This window comes from Ovis aries, chromosome 4, assembly GCF_016772045.2.
Source record: "Ovis aries strain OAR_USU_Benz2616 breed Rambouillet chromosome 4, ARS-UI_Ramb_v3.0, whole genome shotgun sequence".
Taxonomy (NCBI): Eukaryota; Metazoa; Chordata; class Mammalia; order Artiodactyla; family Bovidae; genus Ovis; species Ovis aries.
In genome coordinates, this window is record NC_056057.1 from 65,142,449 (window position 1) to 65,159,625 (window position 17,177).

General features: G+C 35.2%; 1 protein-coding gene across 6 annotated transcripts in view; it reads right to left on the reverse strand.

Moving 5' to 3' along the window:
- BBS9 (Bardet-Biedl syndrome 9) overlaps positions 1-17,177 on the reverse strand; it is a 465,907-nt gene that overhangs the window by 313,576 nt on the left and 135,154 nt on the right. For all 6 annotated transcript variants that reach the window (XR_006059773.2, XM_060414770.1, XM_004007907.4 and 3 more), the window contains exons 8-9: positions 16,697-16,880; positions 15,901-16,030 (exon numbers count right to left, since the gene is read on the reverse strand). Coding sequence is in view for 5 of the 6 variants with exons in the window: in XM_060414770.1 (XP_060270753.1) it covers positions 15,901-16,030; positions 16,697-16,880 (314 nt within the window). In the remaining variant the exon portion in view is untranslated. The remainder of the gene's footprint in view (positions 1-15,900; positions 16,031-16,696; positions 16,881-17,177) is intronic.

The window sequence follows — 17,177 nt, forward strand, 5'->3', positions numbered from 1 at the left end:
AGAAGGTAGAATTTTTTCCATGGTATCTTGACCATTGAAAACTAGTAATTTCTAATTTACAAACCATAACTTTTAAATAAAAAGACAAAAAGTCCAATTTTCTACAATATTGTTCTTCTTAATTAAAACACTTAATAATTTACCTTTCATTTTTTATTCATTCAAAAATATCATGTTTATATCCAAACTATTCTGGTTTAAATGAAAGAGCCTTGGCAGCAACATTATTTTTCCAAAGACTGAAGCTGATTTTTAGAATACCTGAGGCTTTCAAAAAGCTGTTTCAAAAACATATCCCAATTCTTCCACCCCTCAGTCCCACAGTTCAAAAGTAATCACTTTTGTTTTAGGCTTGTACCTTCTGGTTTTTCAAATGTTTATCATTTTAATTTCAAACAATATACTTTCAATACACTGAATATCGGATAGCACTAATCTGAAAGGGAAACAATTGTTTTGGAGAAAAGAAACACATGAGAGATTTTAGTAGAAACAAAAAGAGTTCGGAATTCTAGTAGCAAGGTAGACTACATACTCTAAAGGACCCTAGCACTTTCTGCTTTTCTATTAATGTTAGAACATTAACCCATATTGGGGAAGGAAATGGCAACTCACTCCAGTATCCTTGCCTGGAGAATCCCAGCGACAGAGGAGCCTGGTGGGCTGCCATCTATGGGGTCACACAAAGTCGGACACGACTGAAGTGACTTAGCAGCATTAACCCATACATGCTATAATTAGTTGTTTATATGTTTGATTATGAACTCAGCATATGATTGATCTTTCCATGCTTCAGTTTTATAAAATAGAAATAGTAATAATATTAGTAACAATAACAATTCTTAGAAGAATTAAATAAATTACTATGTATAAAATATTTAGACCACCTCCTGGTCCACAGAAAGCGAAATGCAAGTGCAAGCGCAAGTTAGTAACTCAGTCATGTCTGACTCTTTGTGACCCCATGGACTGTAACCCACCTGGCTCCTTGGTCCATGGAATTCTCCAGGCAAGAATACTGGAGTGGTTTGCCATTTCCTTCTCCAAAGTGAAATAAATATCAGCTATTATTCTCATATGGACTCTTGGAACAGTGTTACAGTAAAAGAACACATTAACAGTTGGACGATCAACGTATGCTCTAAAACATCTTCACAATATTTCATATATACTTTCTACAAACATTAAAATACTCTCACTCTAAAAACATTTGAAAATTTAAGGTGACTGTTTGATAAACTACAAGAGGGAAACTGTACAATAAATCTTTCTTTCTGCACTAAGCAAAGTTTTCACATAGCCAAGGCTCATCAAGATTTAAACACAAGCTCTAATCAGAACATAGGTTCTCCATTAATGAATTAATGTTCAATGATGGCACCTGTCATCTTCTACTTAATTAAAGCAAAACACTTTAACATTCAATTAGTACAGTTTTCTCTATGGTTTTAAATCTAACAACAAATTATATCAACACCTGAATCTTTCTTTCGCAGTATATCAATAAAACAGGTTTTACACCTATTTTAAATAGTAAACTGTATTTCAGTGAACCAAAGTTAGTAGACTTTCTCTATCTACAGGCAGGAAAACCAGTGAATACTGCTAAGCCACTTCAATTGTGTCCTACTCTGTGCGACCCCAGAGATGGCAGCCCACCAGGCTCCCCCATCCCTGGGATTCTCCAGGCAAGAACACTGGAGTGGGTTGCCATTTCCTTCTCCAATGCAGGAAAGTGAAAAGTGAAAGTGAAGTTGCTCAGTCGTGTCTGACTCTTAGCAACCCCATGGACTGCAGCCTACCAGGCTCCTCCATCCATGAGATTTTCCAGGCAAGAATACTGGAGTGGGGTGCCATCGCCTTCTTCAAAACCAGTGACTACAGATCCCCAATTGTAGAATACATGGTAACACTCTATTCAGTGACAGATTGCATGGGTCATGAAAGCCAGATAATTGAGAGTTAAAGCCCTACTTTTGCAGGCGAGATTTCATTTACTTACCAGTTCCAACTTAAAATTATATGGAGGACTTAAATGATAACATGATTACCTGACTGTATTATTTTTTCAGCCCCATTTTTTTCTGTAATTTCTAGTATCTTAAGATGAAATAATGCAACATCACTCTTCCCAATCAGTATTTTAAAGATGTAGGGAGTTAGTGAAGACTTCTAAACTATTAAACATTTTATAAGTTTCAAATGAGTTACTAATGTAGTTCTCTTTATTTTTTTTTTAATTTTTTTTTTTTACTTTATTTTACTTTACAATACTGTATTGGTTTTGCCATACATTGACATGAATCCACCACGGGTGTACATGCGATCCCAAACGTGAACCCCCTCCCACCTCCCTCCCCACAACATCTGTAGTTCTCTTTAGAATTTAAGATCCTAATGATGCTATGATGCCAGTATACAACAGGCAACAAATAAGCATTGATGTATTCTTTCAGATAACAACTGATTCTAATCTCAAGGCATCGAATTTTAGCTTATACAGTTAAGATTTATATATTTACAAATACTTTTTTTCATCGTGGCAATATCCCAGATACGCACTCCAATGCTAGTACAGAAATATAGACCATGTACTGGTTAAAAGTTAAAAGAACTAAGTCCTGAAAGTTCCAAAGTTCTTAGCAGCAGCACATAAACTAATATACCCCCCAAAATCACTTTCTTTCCCTTTAATATTCTCCAGGAAGTAACTTATTTTCCTCTGGGACTATTTTCCTCTGGGAAAAAACAAATAATTTTTAATAATTTAGAAACAAATTTAAAACCTCATTTTATATTTGAAACCAGAGTATTTGAAGTGAGGAGAGAAAACATAAAATTATGTATTTTCCAGAAAGATAAAAGCAAAGTCACCAACTAATACAAATGATCTCCAAAACCAAAGTGTCACGAAGCTATGCGTTTAATGAAAGATAAAACTTACCCTAACAAGTGAAAGGCATAACACTTTCCTGCTGCTACCACGCTACTGCACAACTGACCCCTCTGCCAGCCCCTCATCCACTATGAAACTAACTCTCATATCAGTATAGGATAGAAATCAAAAACTAAACACAAAGCTCTTCCACATAGATCATTTTCCTTGAGTGCTTCTTTTTAAGAGAAGTTCACAGCCTCTATGATAGTATGTCCAAAAAACTTTTCAGTGGAAATACATAATAATAACAGGAATTCTACCATTAAAACATTTAATTTATAAAACAGAAAAGAATAAACCTAACTGGCATTCTCAGTGCAACTCCTTACCTTGGCTGTACAGTGTTTCTAAAGCCTCTGGAAGGCAAATTAGACAGACCTACTATGGAATGTACCAAAGTCAAACAATCTGCAACTGTAATTGCTATTAAACTTTTCATGAGAAAGGAAGATGCTGTGTTTTACATTACTACATAAAAAAAAATCGAATGATAATGAAAACATGAGGCCACAAATGGAAGATTTCTAACTTTCATAAGAAAAGTTTTTCTGAGGATTATAACCCCAAGTGATAAATAACAATAAATATATGACTTTTTAATTTACTTACATGATTACTGCAAGTCGCTTCAATGTGAATGAAATACTTATCGAAGGAGCAACACTACAGTTATAAAGCAACATAAAAAATGACAGGTCATAGGTCAATCATGGTTTAGCTACATGACTATAAGGACTTCACAAGCACAATTCTTATTCAACTGACATAAACTCCAATCAATATAAAACCTAGAAATCACCTCATTAAAGACCTCGACCATACACAATGGAAATACTGTATATGCATACAAGTAATGATGACCATCGAAAGTAATGCAATTCACTTTACCCCTAAAATGCTTCAATAGAATTGACATAATTTGTCCACATCATGGTTACTGAGGTATCAACCATAAGCAGTAAAAAAAAAATACCAAATATGATAAATTCTGTTCTCTCTTCTCTTCCTTCCACCATATCTTCTTATATTCAGTTATAATCAATTGTGTTACACTTGGGATTCCCAGGTAGCTCAGTGATAAAGAATTCACCCTACAATGCAGGAAATGCAGGTTCTATCCCTGGGTGGGGAAGATCCCCTGGAGAAGGAAATGGCAACCCACTCCAGTATTCTTGCCTGGGAAATCTCGTGAACAGAAGAGCCTGGTGGGCTCGTGGGCTACAGCCCATGGAGTCGCAAAGAGTAGGACACGACTGAGCAACTCAGCACAGCACAGCAGGCCCATGCATGCTCAGTCGCTAAGTCGTGTCTACTCTTTTCAACTCCATGGGTGGTAGCCCACCAGGCTCCTCTGTTCACAGGATTTCCCAGGCAAGAATACTGGAATGAGTTGCCATTTCCTTCTCCAGGGGATCTTCCCCACCCAGGGATGAAATCTGCGTCTCCTGCATTGTACGATGAAGTCTTTACCACTGAGCTACCTGGGAAGACGCCTGGCAGGTCCATCAGGTCCCATATTGAAACTTCTCTTTTCTCTTGCTCTATTTATAACATAATATGCTATATAATATTAATATTTCTGGTTAGCAACCAAATTATAAGCTTATGCCACTCAAGTCACAATGGGTTTCTTTAAAGCTGATTTATCACTATTAACACAGAAAAGATATTTTTTACTTCTCAAATAAAGTGAAAAGACAAAACAAAACAAAAATTAAACAAGCAAATAAAAAACAGAGGAAGGAACTAGACTTTTCAGGATAAAATAATAATGAAAACACTGAAAATCAGTAAGCTTCATCAAGTAAAATGAGCTAAGTTAAACTTAATTTAATTACAGTAACAAAAATGCCAATTTTAATCAAATAAAAAATTTTTTCAGTCACCAAAAGAATATACATTTTGACTTACAGTGAGGAAAATGGAAGGTTAGGAAAACAATCAAATTAATCAATCACAAAACCCACTATGTTAAATTTTACAAGGGTATTCAAATTCCCTTCCATTGATTTAGAATTTAGCTATAATGAGCACTGCAGGAAATAAAACCAAATATGAACCAGTCAGAAAGGAGAGTGAGATAACCAATTACTAAAGTCAGTGATATATTCTGTGTAAAATTAAGAGCTCAGCCACCTTTCAAGGACTATATCTTTCTTAAAGGGTTCCCATTTTAAAAATTTTTTCCCCAAAATCTCATTATACTGCTCAGTCTCTAGCTTGAACAGAAATTATTTTTAAAAAGTAAATGGTAGTCAGAACTGGAAAAAAAATGCCAATTCCTCAAAACAAAACAAACACGCACCTAAATTCAGTACTATTCAAATCTAATTTCCAACTAGATTTTTTTTTCCTGCAACTTAATAATATGACTCTAAGGCTCCTCTGAAATGTTTAATTCAATATTACAACAGTCCTAAGCAACTGCTCCAATAGCTAACTAAAAGAGCCATACAAGAACTGAAAGAAACACAAAGACACAAAATCATTGGGAAAAGGAAGAAATGGAGAAGAAAATACAGAAAACAATACTGAAAATTGTAAATTCAGAACCTAAAAGAAATTTAAACTAATTATCAAGTAGACAAAGCCAAAAGCACAGCTTTAGCTTATGCTGTACCCCAGCTTCATTTCACAGAGATCAGCTGAACAAAGGTAGGAGGATGTTTTATCCTTCTTCCTTCAAAGTGAAGTGAAGTGAAGTCGCTCAGTCGTGTCCAACTCTTTGCGACCCCATGGACTGTAGCCTACCAGGCTTTTCTGTCCATGGGATTCTCCAGGCAAGAATACTGGAGTGGGTTACCATTTCCTTCTCCAGGGAATCTTCCCAACCCAGGGATCGAACCCGGGTCTCCCACATTGGAGGCAGACGCTTTAACCTCTGAGCCACCAGGGAAGCCCAATAGCTACCCTAATCTAGTTCAGAAACCCAGGTTCCATAAAACTTGGTTGACATCTTGTACTCCTCAAACTTGACGCATTATGGAAGCAAGGGACTTTATCCCATCGGAACCTTTCCCACTTCTGCCACTGCCCTTGGCCTCTCTGCACTACATCTAGACAGAGGTAACAATTTCTATAAAACAAGTAAAGGATAGAAATTGATAGTAGCATACTATATGCTCAGCAATAGAACCCCAAAATAAACACATGTTTCAAAGACCCAGTACAAGTGTGTGCATGCTTGTTACTCTGTCATGTCTAACTCTTTGAGACCCCAAAGACTGTAGCCCACCAGGCTGCCCTGTCCATGGTATTTCCCAGGCAAGAATACTGGAATGGGTTGCCATTCCCTTCTCCAGGGATTGCATCTCCTGCATTGACAGGGGGATTCTTTCTACTGAGCCACCTGGGAAGCCCTCCAGGTACAAGTCCATCATGGGAGTTGTAGCCTGCCAGGCACTACACGGGTTAGTAACGTTAGCAATGCAGGAGGTGGGTGGCATGTCAGAAGGGAGGAAGATAGCACTTCAGCAGACTTAAAAAAATCTTTAGTAGCAGACATTAAAAAGAGTAAAACCAGTGCTGTGGAAGCATTGATACACAGCACAAAATTCAGACAATCTCCCAGAAAATAGGAAGAAAAATGACAAAATAAAAATTATGAGGAAGAACATAGCTGATATAAGAAACAGAAAATAAATAGTCAAATAAAAGACATTTATATCCCTGAAGTATGAACTATATCAAATAAAACTGAATGAATAATCGGAACACACAATAGAAGGAAGCGTTCTTCAGCAATCAAAGAAATAGTCTAAAACAATTAAATCCACCACATTCCCAACTAAATCAAAAGAAAATGGTATAACATAAGTATATAGTGACAAATGTGGCACTTACTAAAAAATAAATGAAAAACATTCTTCAAGCAAGCAGACACAAAGAATTAGCTACTTACAACAGAACAAAAATCAAGTTTTCCATAATTCTCTCCCCAGCAACTATAAACATCAACTGATTTTTTAAAAAATGACTTCCAGCCAAAGAGGGACAGCAAAACTCCCCAAAACTTATCAAAAACAGTAGAAAGTATGACAATAACAACCAGTGACCCCATTAAAAAAAGGAGGGGAGGGGAAATTGAGCAAGAAAATCGCTACAATCATAATCAACAAATGTTGAGGACAAATATCTTATTTATTGAAGTATAGTCGACACAATTTCCAGGTATATAGCAAAGTGATCTAGTAATACCTATACAAATGTCTATTCTTTTTCAGATTCTTTTCCATAATACATTATTACAAGCTATTGAATAGATTGTTGGATGGCATCACCAACTCAATGAACTTAAGTGTGAGAAAGCTCTGGGAGTTGGTGATGGAGGCCTGGCGTGCTGCAGTCCATGGGGTCACAAAGAGTCGGACACAACTGAGCGACTGAACTGAACTAAACTGAACCTGTGCTATACTGTAGGTTCTGGCTGTTCATCTATTTTATTTGGGCTGAACATTTTAAATTGCAGACCATAATAGGATTTGTTCCTTGGAAGGAAAGCTATGACAAACCTGCTGCTGCTGCTAAGTCGCTTCAGTCGTGTCCGACTCAGCGACAAACCTAAACAGCATATTAAAAAGCAGAGACATCACCATGCTGACAATGGTCCATATAGACAAAGCCATGGTTTTTTCCAGTAGTCATGTACAGATGTGATAGTTGGACCATAAAGAAGGCTAAGTACCAAAGAATTAATGCTTTCAAATTGTGGTGCTAGAGAAGACTCCTGAGAGCCCCTGGGACTGCAAAGAGATCAAAGCAGTCAATCCTAAAGGAAATCACCCCTGAATATTCATTGGAAGGACTGATGTGGAAGCTGAAGCTCCAATACTTTGACCACCTCATGCCAAGAGCCAACTCACTAGAAAAGACCCTGATGCTGGGGAAGATTGAGGAACGGAGGAAAAGAAGGTGGCAGAGGATGAGATGGATGGCACCACTGACTCAATGGACGTAAGTTTAAGCAAACTCTGGGAAATAGTGAAAGACAGGGAAGCCTGGAGTGCTGCAGTCCATGGGGTCACAGAGACTGGGACACAACTTAGCAACTGAACAACAAAAATAATAGGATAGGATGCCAAGAGCCGACACATATTCATTAGACCTCAAGTATAGAGGGATACAGAGTCAGGTTCTAAACTAATACAAAGAGATCTAAGGGCACGGGTGGGATTCAGGAACTAGAACGCAGAAAACTACATATGATAAGAAAGACCTATTATATACTGCAATCTTTGAACTGTACTCAATAGACTGTAAGAACTTAGAATAGAAAAGAATCTCAAAAATGGTGTATAAATAGTATATAGAGATATATATAACTGAATCACTGCCATACACCTGACACTGACACAATATTGTAAATCAACTATATTTCAATCAAAAATGTTTAAAAAAGGAAGCACAGTAGAAGTATAAGATGCACATATCAGTCAGCTGCCTTCCTAACCACTGAAGGTAAGAGAACAAGCAACAGCCACCGATTTTTAACACCAAGGGCCTGTTACTGGAGATACAAGGGGACCTCTGTTAGACTCATCCACCTCTTAAACCCTGAAAACTGAGGGAGATGGACCACCAGGGCCAAGGAGGAAATAAACACAATGAGAAGGTAAAAGACTCAGGTGGTCTGAGTTCATTCCTTTCTCCTAACACTTGCCCAAAATTCTTAAGTAAATGCTGTCATCGTTTTTAAAATGAGCAATAATTGCAAAGTAATGAATAGAGGACATCTGCGGTTTTTATATTAAGCACTACTCAGTCATGTCCAATTTTCTGTGACCCTTTGGACTGCAGCCTACCAGGCTCCACTTCTTCAGTTTTTCAGGCATGCTGGAGTGGGTTGCCATTTCCTCCTCCAGGGGATCTTTCTGACCCAGGGATCGAACCTGCGTCTCCTGAATTGCAGGCAGATTCTACTAGATGAGCCAACTGCAAATAAAGTAAAAAGAGACAGAGAGGAGGGAGACTGGAACATAAGCAGAAAATATCCATAGCAAGAAGAACTTCCCAGGAAAATGAAAGAACAAACCATACAAGCTACCACTGTATTAATGAAATGAAAGAAACATAATTTTTTCTTTGTTTGAAAAGTATGAACACAAGCTGGAGGGATGAAAACCACATTAGCAGCAATAACAAGGAAAAACAGAATAAACTAAAAACAAACAAGGTAAAGAGAAATGGATAAAAAGCATACAAATCAAAAGAGCAAAAAGGACAACTAATGAGACGATGCCAGATTTGGAAGACAATGTAAGGTTAATAATTTATAATAATGATATTGATTAAGAAAACTGATACTCAAAGGTATTATGGAGAACATTTTTCAGAAATTAATAAAAACTTAAATCTGTCTAATCTTACCTTGTTCTGGAACAAAGTGACACATACAAAATAAATTGACTGAAGATAATTGCTAGTGAATTTACCGTCTTTTAAGGATTTAAAAATAAGTCGGATATGGGCATCCAGGAAGAATAAAATAACTCAGTCAATAAGAAGCTTTTTAAAAAATTTCAGCCAGCCTCACACTTTACCCCAGTAACTGTCGACACCAAATGGAAAGCCCAAAATTCTGAAAGAAACTAAGATAACCTTCAAGTATAAAAGCAATAAACAATTCTCAAGAATGCAAGAAGACGTATAAGGCTTTCCTCAAATCTACTGGGTGATTAAATTCAACTATCCAAGAAGTAAATCAAGATAATTCAGGAACAGTATAAGAATTGGTGGTAAGCTCTGAGTGGATAGGATGAAAAGACTAAAAACAGTAATTATTAAAATGCATGTGAATGTTTTAAACTTTGACAAAATAAATAATAGTAAGTTACCAACACTGTCAAAATTCAATAAGAAGAGAGGAAGAAGAAAGAATAAATATGTTGCTTTTATTTTTTTCTAACAAGTGTCAGTGGGCACTGCCAAAAGTGGAAATACCAATTTTTTACTTTTTTTTCTATCCTTCAGGGGGAGTTCTTTTAGAAACTGAAATATATTGTTGTGAACAAATATTTATGTAAAATTCATTTATTCCTTCCATTTTATCTATTTCTTTTTTCTATTAGGATACAAATTTAAATATAAAAACCCATGATTCTGGTTTGTGAATTTTACTCTATGTCTAATTGGTAAATCTGTAGACAAAGATGGTGACTCAACAGTAAAGAATCTGCCTGCAGTGTAGGAGACCCAGGTTTGATCACTGTCAGGAAGATACCCTGGAAAAGGGGATAGCAACCCCCTCCAGTATTCTTGCCTGGAGAATTCCATAGACAGAGAAACCTGGTGGGCTACATTCCATGGGGTCACAAAGAACTGGACACAAGAGTCAGACACGACTGAGTTACTAACACTTGGACAAAAATACCAGGCTTGATGTTTAATAGGTGCTAACAAATGTTAATTCCCGATAGTAAGATTGGAACAACTTTGGTGGAACAGCTGTTTGTTTTATTTTTGGTATTCTTACTTGTACCTTTCAATAATGCTTAAGTTTTACCTCTCTCTTTCTGTTGTTTGTTTGTTTGGGGTTTTAGTGTTTTGGTTTTTTTTTTTTTTTTTGGTCACATTGCATGCCTTGAAGGATCTCAGTTCCCAGATCAAATCCAGGCCCACGACAGTGAAAGTGCTAAGTCCTAACCACTGGACTGCCAGGGAATTCCGGATAATGTTTGAGTCTTAAATAGTGCACACAGTTCTATACTTTTTGCAAAAATCACAGTTATTTTTTTTTACAAAAGTTATTTTTTAAAAATTAAAGGAGCAATATCAATAAAGTATGAGGGGAAATGCGATGAAAATTTTTTACCATACAATATAACACCTTCTACCATTTTGGGGAACATTAAATCATCCTGTTGAGAGATGAAGCAAAATTAAAAAGTCAAAAAAACTATAATTCATGAAATAAAAAGATTCACAATCTTTAACAGACATAGAAAAAATATATTAAAATCATTATATTGTCTAAATAAAAAGTGAAAAGTTTAAAACTTTCTTGAAAAACCATTAGAATAACTTACAATAATAATTTATAACTGATAAAAATAAAGAGCTATGTATGTGTATATAATATCTAATACATGGAAGAATCCAAGTGCAAAGAAATCACAACTCACATACAAGAAATGGAAATCAAAGAAAACAGAGAATATCACAGAAAATGAAAAATGACAAAATACATCAAATGTAGCAATTTTAAATGGACTAAAAGGCAACAGCCTTTGAAATGGCTTGAAAAATCCAATCAAATTCTGTTTGTAAGAGTTACACCTGAAATAAAGTTACAAGTTAAAAAAACCATAGACAACAGTATGCCAGTAATTAATAACAATGTGAACTCAAAGCAAACAAAACAAAACAACAAAAAAAATTTTTAACGAAAGCACATATACCAAAAAAGATCACTTTATATGGGCAAAATGTTTTAAACTAACCAAAAAATAAAATAAATATCACAAACATAAGCTGAATACATAAAACTACAATATATGTCAAAAATATTTAGATAGTCAACAAAAAATTGACAGAAAAATATAGTAATGTAAGGCAAACATTCCACTCCTAAGCTAAAACAGATTAATAGAGGAAAATATCAATAAGATTGCACAGGCTCTGAAAGTCACAATATATGTTCCATCCTACTTCCATGAATATTTACAAATATTATGTGGAATATTAAGCCACAAAGGGAATCGTTAAAAATATAGCAAAAAGTGTATATAGAAGCCAACATTCTTTCTACAAACCACAAAGGCGGGGGGAGACAAATTAACTGCAAATGTTGGACTAAAAAATGAAAGAAAAAGTCTCTTTTGAAATTTAAAATCTCTAATAAATGTCTTCAAAGAAAACAATATCCTATCTATGAGTCTCAATTTTTTTCATATTTAAAAGGGGTTTTAAATGAAAAACCCTGCAGCATGCTTGGGGCTGGTGCATGGGGATGACCCAGAAAGTTGTTATGGGAAGGGAGGTGGGAGGGGGGCTCATGTTTGGGAATGCATGTAAGAATTAAAGATTTTAAAATTTTTAAAAAAAAATAAATAAATAAAAAAAATAAAAAAAAATAAAAAAAAGGAAAAAAAAAACTACAATATAAAAAAATAAATAAATAAAATAAATGAAAAACCCTTATAAGGTCTTTCTAGCCACCCCTTACCCTGACATACACAAACTACAATGACTTTTATGTATCTACCAAGCATATACCATATGTTCAGCTTTCTGACTGATTATTCAATGTGATATGCAAAAGCAAAACAAGTCCCTATATTAAAACAGTGTATGATCAAATTAAGGAGTGAGGAAAAGCAAAGAGGAGTCACCAACACACTATGAATATTTCAGAAATTCAAAGGAGGAGATCAGGGTAGGATGGAAAGGCTTATGTGTGTGACTTGTTAGGACTCAAAGAAGAAATCTGAAAATCCAGAAAAGAAATGGGAAAAACATTCTGGTTAATAATACTGTATCAATGAAGGCTAAAGAATAAAACGTTAAATACTGATAGCTATAAAAAGTTACTATAATGAAATACAGTCTAGGAAGAAAAACATAGTACTAGACCAAATTGTTTATACTACAAAATGAGTTGTAACAAGATTTTAAAGCACAATGGCTATGGCTGCCAGTTGAAGTCTGGAAAGACTCCCATCACTTTGAATGTCCATTCAAATAGACTTCCACTTTTAGATATATTTCATATCTCCGGAGAGAATAACGTTACCGATAAACAATGATCTTTATTTGCCATTTGGGAAACTGACCATAGCAGAGGTAAGATACTCGGCCAGACATCCACAGCTACTTCATGCAATGAGAGGAAAACAGTGACAGCTAAGAATTTAAAGAACATTATCACATTCAGGCTCTTCTGATTCTGTACACTATATTTGTTTCACATTCCTAGAGTATAACAGACAAAAATTAAAAGAATTAGACTAAAAAACTCTAATCAAGAGTGCCATTTATCCTGAAAAGAAAGTAGGAAACCCAGACAGATTCAAAGTTGGTTTATAATAAACAAGGTAGAGAGGACTAAGACTGCCAAGTAGAAGGGAGTGGGAGGAAATAAAGCATCGTAGTTTCTGAAGAAAATGCTGTTATTACATATAATTGCACCAACCTGATCCAAATCCAATATTTCTTATTCATTGAAAAGAAACATATTAAAATAGCAGCAATTTCCTTTACAAATAAACACATTCAGCCAAGGAAGCTTCTCCTAAAAAAGTTTAACCCTCAAGGTAATAAAAAGCAGAAACAAAGTTATTTAAGTGTTCTAGCTTCAAATCATAACTTCTAAATACAGACATGCTACAGTTAAGTCAGTAACAATTTTTTTTAACTTTGTAAAAATTACAATGAAATTTTTTCAAACAGTCTAATCCTATACTTTTACATTAAAGTGCATAAATGTAAGAAAAATCTTCTAATGAATTAGAAATTATTACTATATATTAACTGGAAATCATGAATAGTAATAGCTGCACTTAATTATTTATAATTATGATCTTTAAAAAGCTATGAGAAACAGGAAGTTTCACTTACAAACACCTAAATTTAGGTCTGACAGACAAATTTTGAATATATAGAAATTTGATTCCTCCCTCAAGATATTTTCAGTTATTATATGACTCTTGACTTGTAAGTTGCAACTGGACCAGAAACTATAAATTAACCATAAGTATCCATGGAGAAACCAAATCTCTGAGTTTCTGTATGAGTATGGTAAATCTTAAAATAGGCGCACATCCCTTGTAAATACAAGTTACAAGTGTAATGTAAGTATTTCAGCTAAAGATGTTATCTCTATAAGATCTTTCTACCCATTACTCTCCCATGGCCCACATACACACAAAAACCACAGTGAGTCTGTAGTATTTAAAGATACTGGCTCCTAGGGGCATTGAGACTCTAAGCCAGGACGGATCACACACCCACCAGTGTGAATCTGTGTTCTTGCACCTGAGCTGTCACTTGGGGGGCCAAACAGAACAGCTCTTGAGTGGATACATGAACTGCTGCAAGAATTACTCTCCCAGAAGAGAAATACTTGATACTGCCCTGCTGGCAAGATATTTTTCCTGCTCTAAATCCTTGTAAGTAAAACTGATATAAAATGTCTGGTGAATCTGAGTGTTTGGTTGAACTTAAAAGACCATCTGGTAGACTGAAAAACCTAACCTCAAGATCTTAAATTTTTCTTCAGACAGAAAAGAACTGTAATTTGTGTTAAGTGCACAGCATTTTCTCATAAAATATAAGAAGCAATTTCTTTTTAAAATATTCAATGTTTTCAAAACATTGTTTTCATTTTTCCAATATGTAAGCTTCAGATTAACCATTAATATAAATATAAAGGACTTTCATTGAGCCTCCACAGTAATATTCTACATTCAGCCTCTTAAACTGGGGGGATTAGTCACACTGATCAAATACTGTGAGCATTACTGACAAATTCTCCATACGGTTTTTAAACATTCAATAAAATTATCTAAATAAGCAGAATAAGTGAATAGATCTGGGAATCCATGAAGCTTTACAGAAAGTTGGTTTTTATACATTTATCGAGATTTTTAATTCTAAACATAATCTGAGATGCTAAAGAGTTTGTCAAGATCTTGCCTCATATACTGACAAGCTATTGCTATTTTTGATAGATTTTGTAGAGTTCATGTTAAGACATGAATTTTGTCTTTCATTTTAAATGCAAAAAAGTGAAAGTGAAGTTGCTCGGTCTGTCCAGCTCTTTGCGACCCCATGGACTGCAGCCCACCCGGTTCCTCTGTCCATGGGATTTCTCAGGCAAGAATACTGGAGTGGGTTGCCATTTCCTTCTCCAGAGGATCTTCCCAAACCAGGGATCGAACCCAGGTCTCCTGCATTGTAGGCAGACGCTTTATTGTCTGGGCCACCAGGGAAGCCTAAGGCCCCCATTTAAAACTTAAGCTGTCTGGCTTCCTCCTGGCACCATCAGGAGAAACTGCTGCCCTAATGTCTAACCCCATCCCCTACATGCAGCAGGATGTACCCAGATTTCCTTCCCATTACTAAAGTTCATCCCTTTATGTCTCAATGGCTTTTTCTTTTCAAGGATCTTTACTGAAAAATGAACTTAACTCAGCACTCTGTTACGACCTAGAGGGTTGGGATGGGGTGGGGGTGGGGGAAGGGAGGCTCTGGAGGGAGGGTGTATATATATGTAGACATATAGCTGGTTCATTTCGTTGTACAACAGAAACTAACACAACACTGTAAAGCAATTATACTCCAATTTAAAAAATTGAAAAAAAAATCGACACTCTCTTAAACACATAATCATTAGCAATTCTGCACCATTTGACACAGTAAGTTCTGAAACAAGCCTTGAAGTGTAACATCCTCACAGTCTAATAATAAGTGATCTCTAAGTGGGATGCATTAAATGCTTAAAGAAATCCTCTTCTATTTTAAAGAAAATTATCTATCAGGCAAACTATTTTCTTGAAATCTTAAATTTATAAAGACTATCTTGCTAGAGATACTAAATAAAATGATTAAAGGTGCTAATTAAACCTTTTTTATATTCTCCTTTTCTAATAAAGACTTCCCTGGTAGCTCAGATGGTAAAGGGTCTGCCTACAATGCAGGAGACCTGGGTTTGATCCCTGGGTTGGGAAGATCCTCTGGAGAAGGAAATGACAACCCACTCCAGTACTCTTACCTGGAAAATCCCATGGATGGAGGAGCATGGTAGGCTACAGTCCAAGGGGTCTCACAGTCCAAGGGGTCTCAAAGAGTCGGACATGACTGAGTGAATTCACTTTCACTTTCTTTCTAATAAAATTTATATTTTAAATTGTCTTCATTGTTGATATTCAACTTCACTTGCCATTTTTTAGTAAAATCATTTGCCACTGTTTCATAAAACTTCTAGTGAATTCCTTCAGATACTCTTTTTAAATTAAACCACTTACTGTAAACAGCCCACTCTTACTGCTACAGGAACATGGGGAAGTTGAGTGGCCCATTTCAGTGTCACATCTTGATAAATATGCAACATATTATTATGGTTTCCAATCAAAGTATTTATTGTTCCTTCAGAAACTATGGATAGAAGAAAGAAAAAGAATAGTAAGACAAAAATCATTTTCAACAGTTTTTACATTCCTTTTAGAGGATTGATGATACAAATTAATTATAACATCTTGACTTACTGCATAAAGATTTTAAATAATAAAACATTATTTTTCAATTTCAAGGTACCAGTACCAAAAAAGTTTTTAATCATTTATAAACATATAAAAACTATATATATAACTAGAGAAACTATAACTAGAGTGGCCAACATTTTTGCACTTTATCTAAAAAGGATGAACTTGATTAATATATTTAACATATTTAAGCTATTGACTTACTAGACATTCACTACAGATAAGTTAGTCTATGAGTCGTTACTATGCTCATTTCTCCTAAAAGAGTCTGATGTTCTCTTGGAAGCATCTTGAATAACCACATCTTGGAAAGCATTACTATATACCTGAGGCCAATTCTACAAGTCATTTTGTACAAAGTAAAATGACTGACAAAACCAAATGTGTGCTTTATATCAAACCTCTATTCAAACTTTAAAAGCTAAAATTTCCATTACATGTTCAGTATAAAACTATTTTCCTAGTTCTTTAAAATATATGTGAGTGACTTGGGCTTTTTCTGGTGTATATAACATAGTAACGACATATGGAAAAGATAAAAGAAAATCTTTCTACACACCTGAGCAATATGGGAGAAAACAACTTGGGCTATAATCAAGTTTCTTCATAAATCGGATTTGTCCATTATCCTTAAGGCAAAAAAAGTTTCTCTCACCAAGAACAAAAACAGAAGATGCTGACTGAATGAAAGACACAATACATATATCAAGGGCTTGCTCTCCAATATTTAGAGTCCAATCTACCTGCAAAGGAAAACTTATGATCAATTGCATTGCTAAAAAATATAACATTTCATTCACTTTGATATTAATACAATTAAGAAATGCTTTACAAAAAAGCAGGCATAAAGATTAATCCTCATTCATTTTTTTCTATTACCATATTTCTGATATTTTGTAGATTCTAGTAGTTTTTGCCCCTTTTACCATGTGATATAACAACTGTGGAAAATTCTTAAAGAGATGGGAATACCAGACCACCTGACCTGCCTCTTGAGAAATCTGTATGCAGATAGAAGCAACAGTTAGAAGTGGACAAAG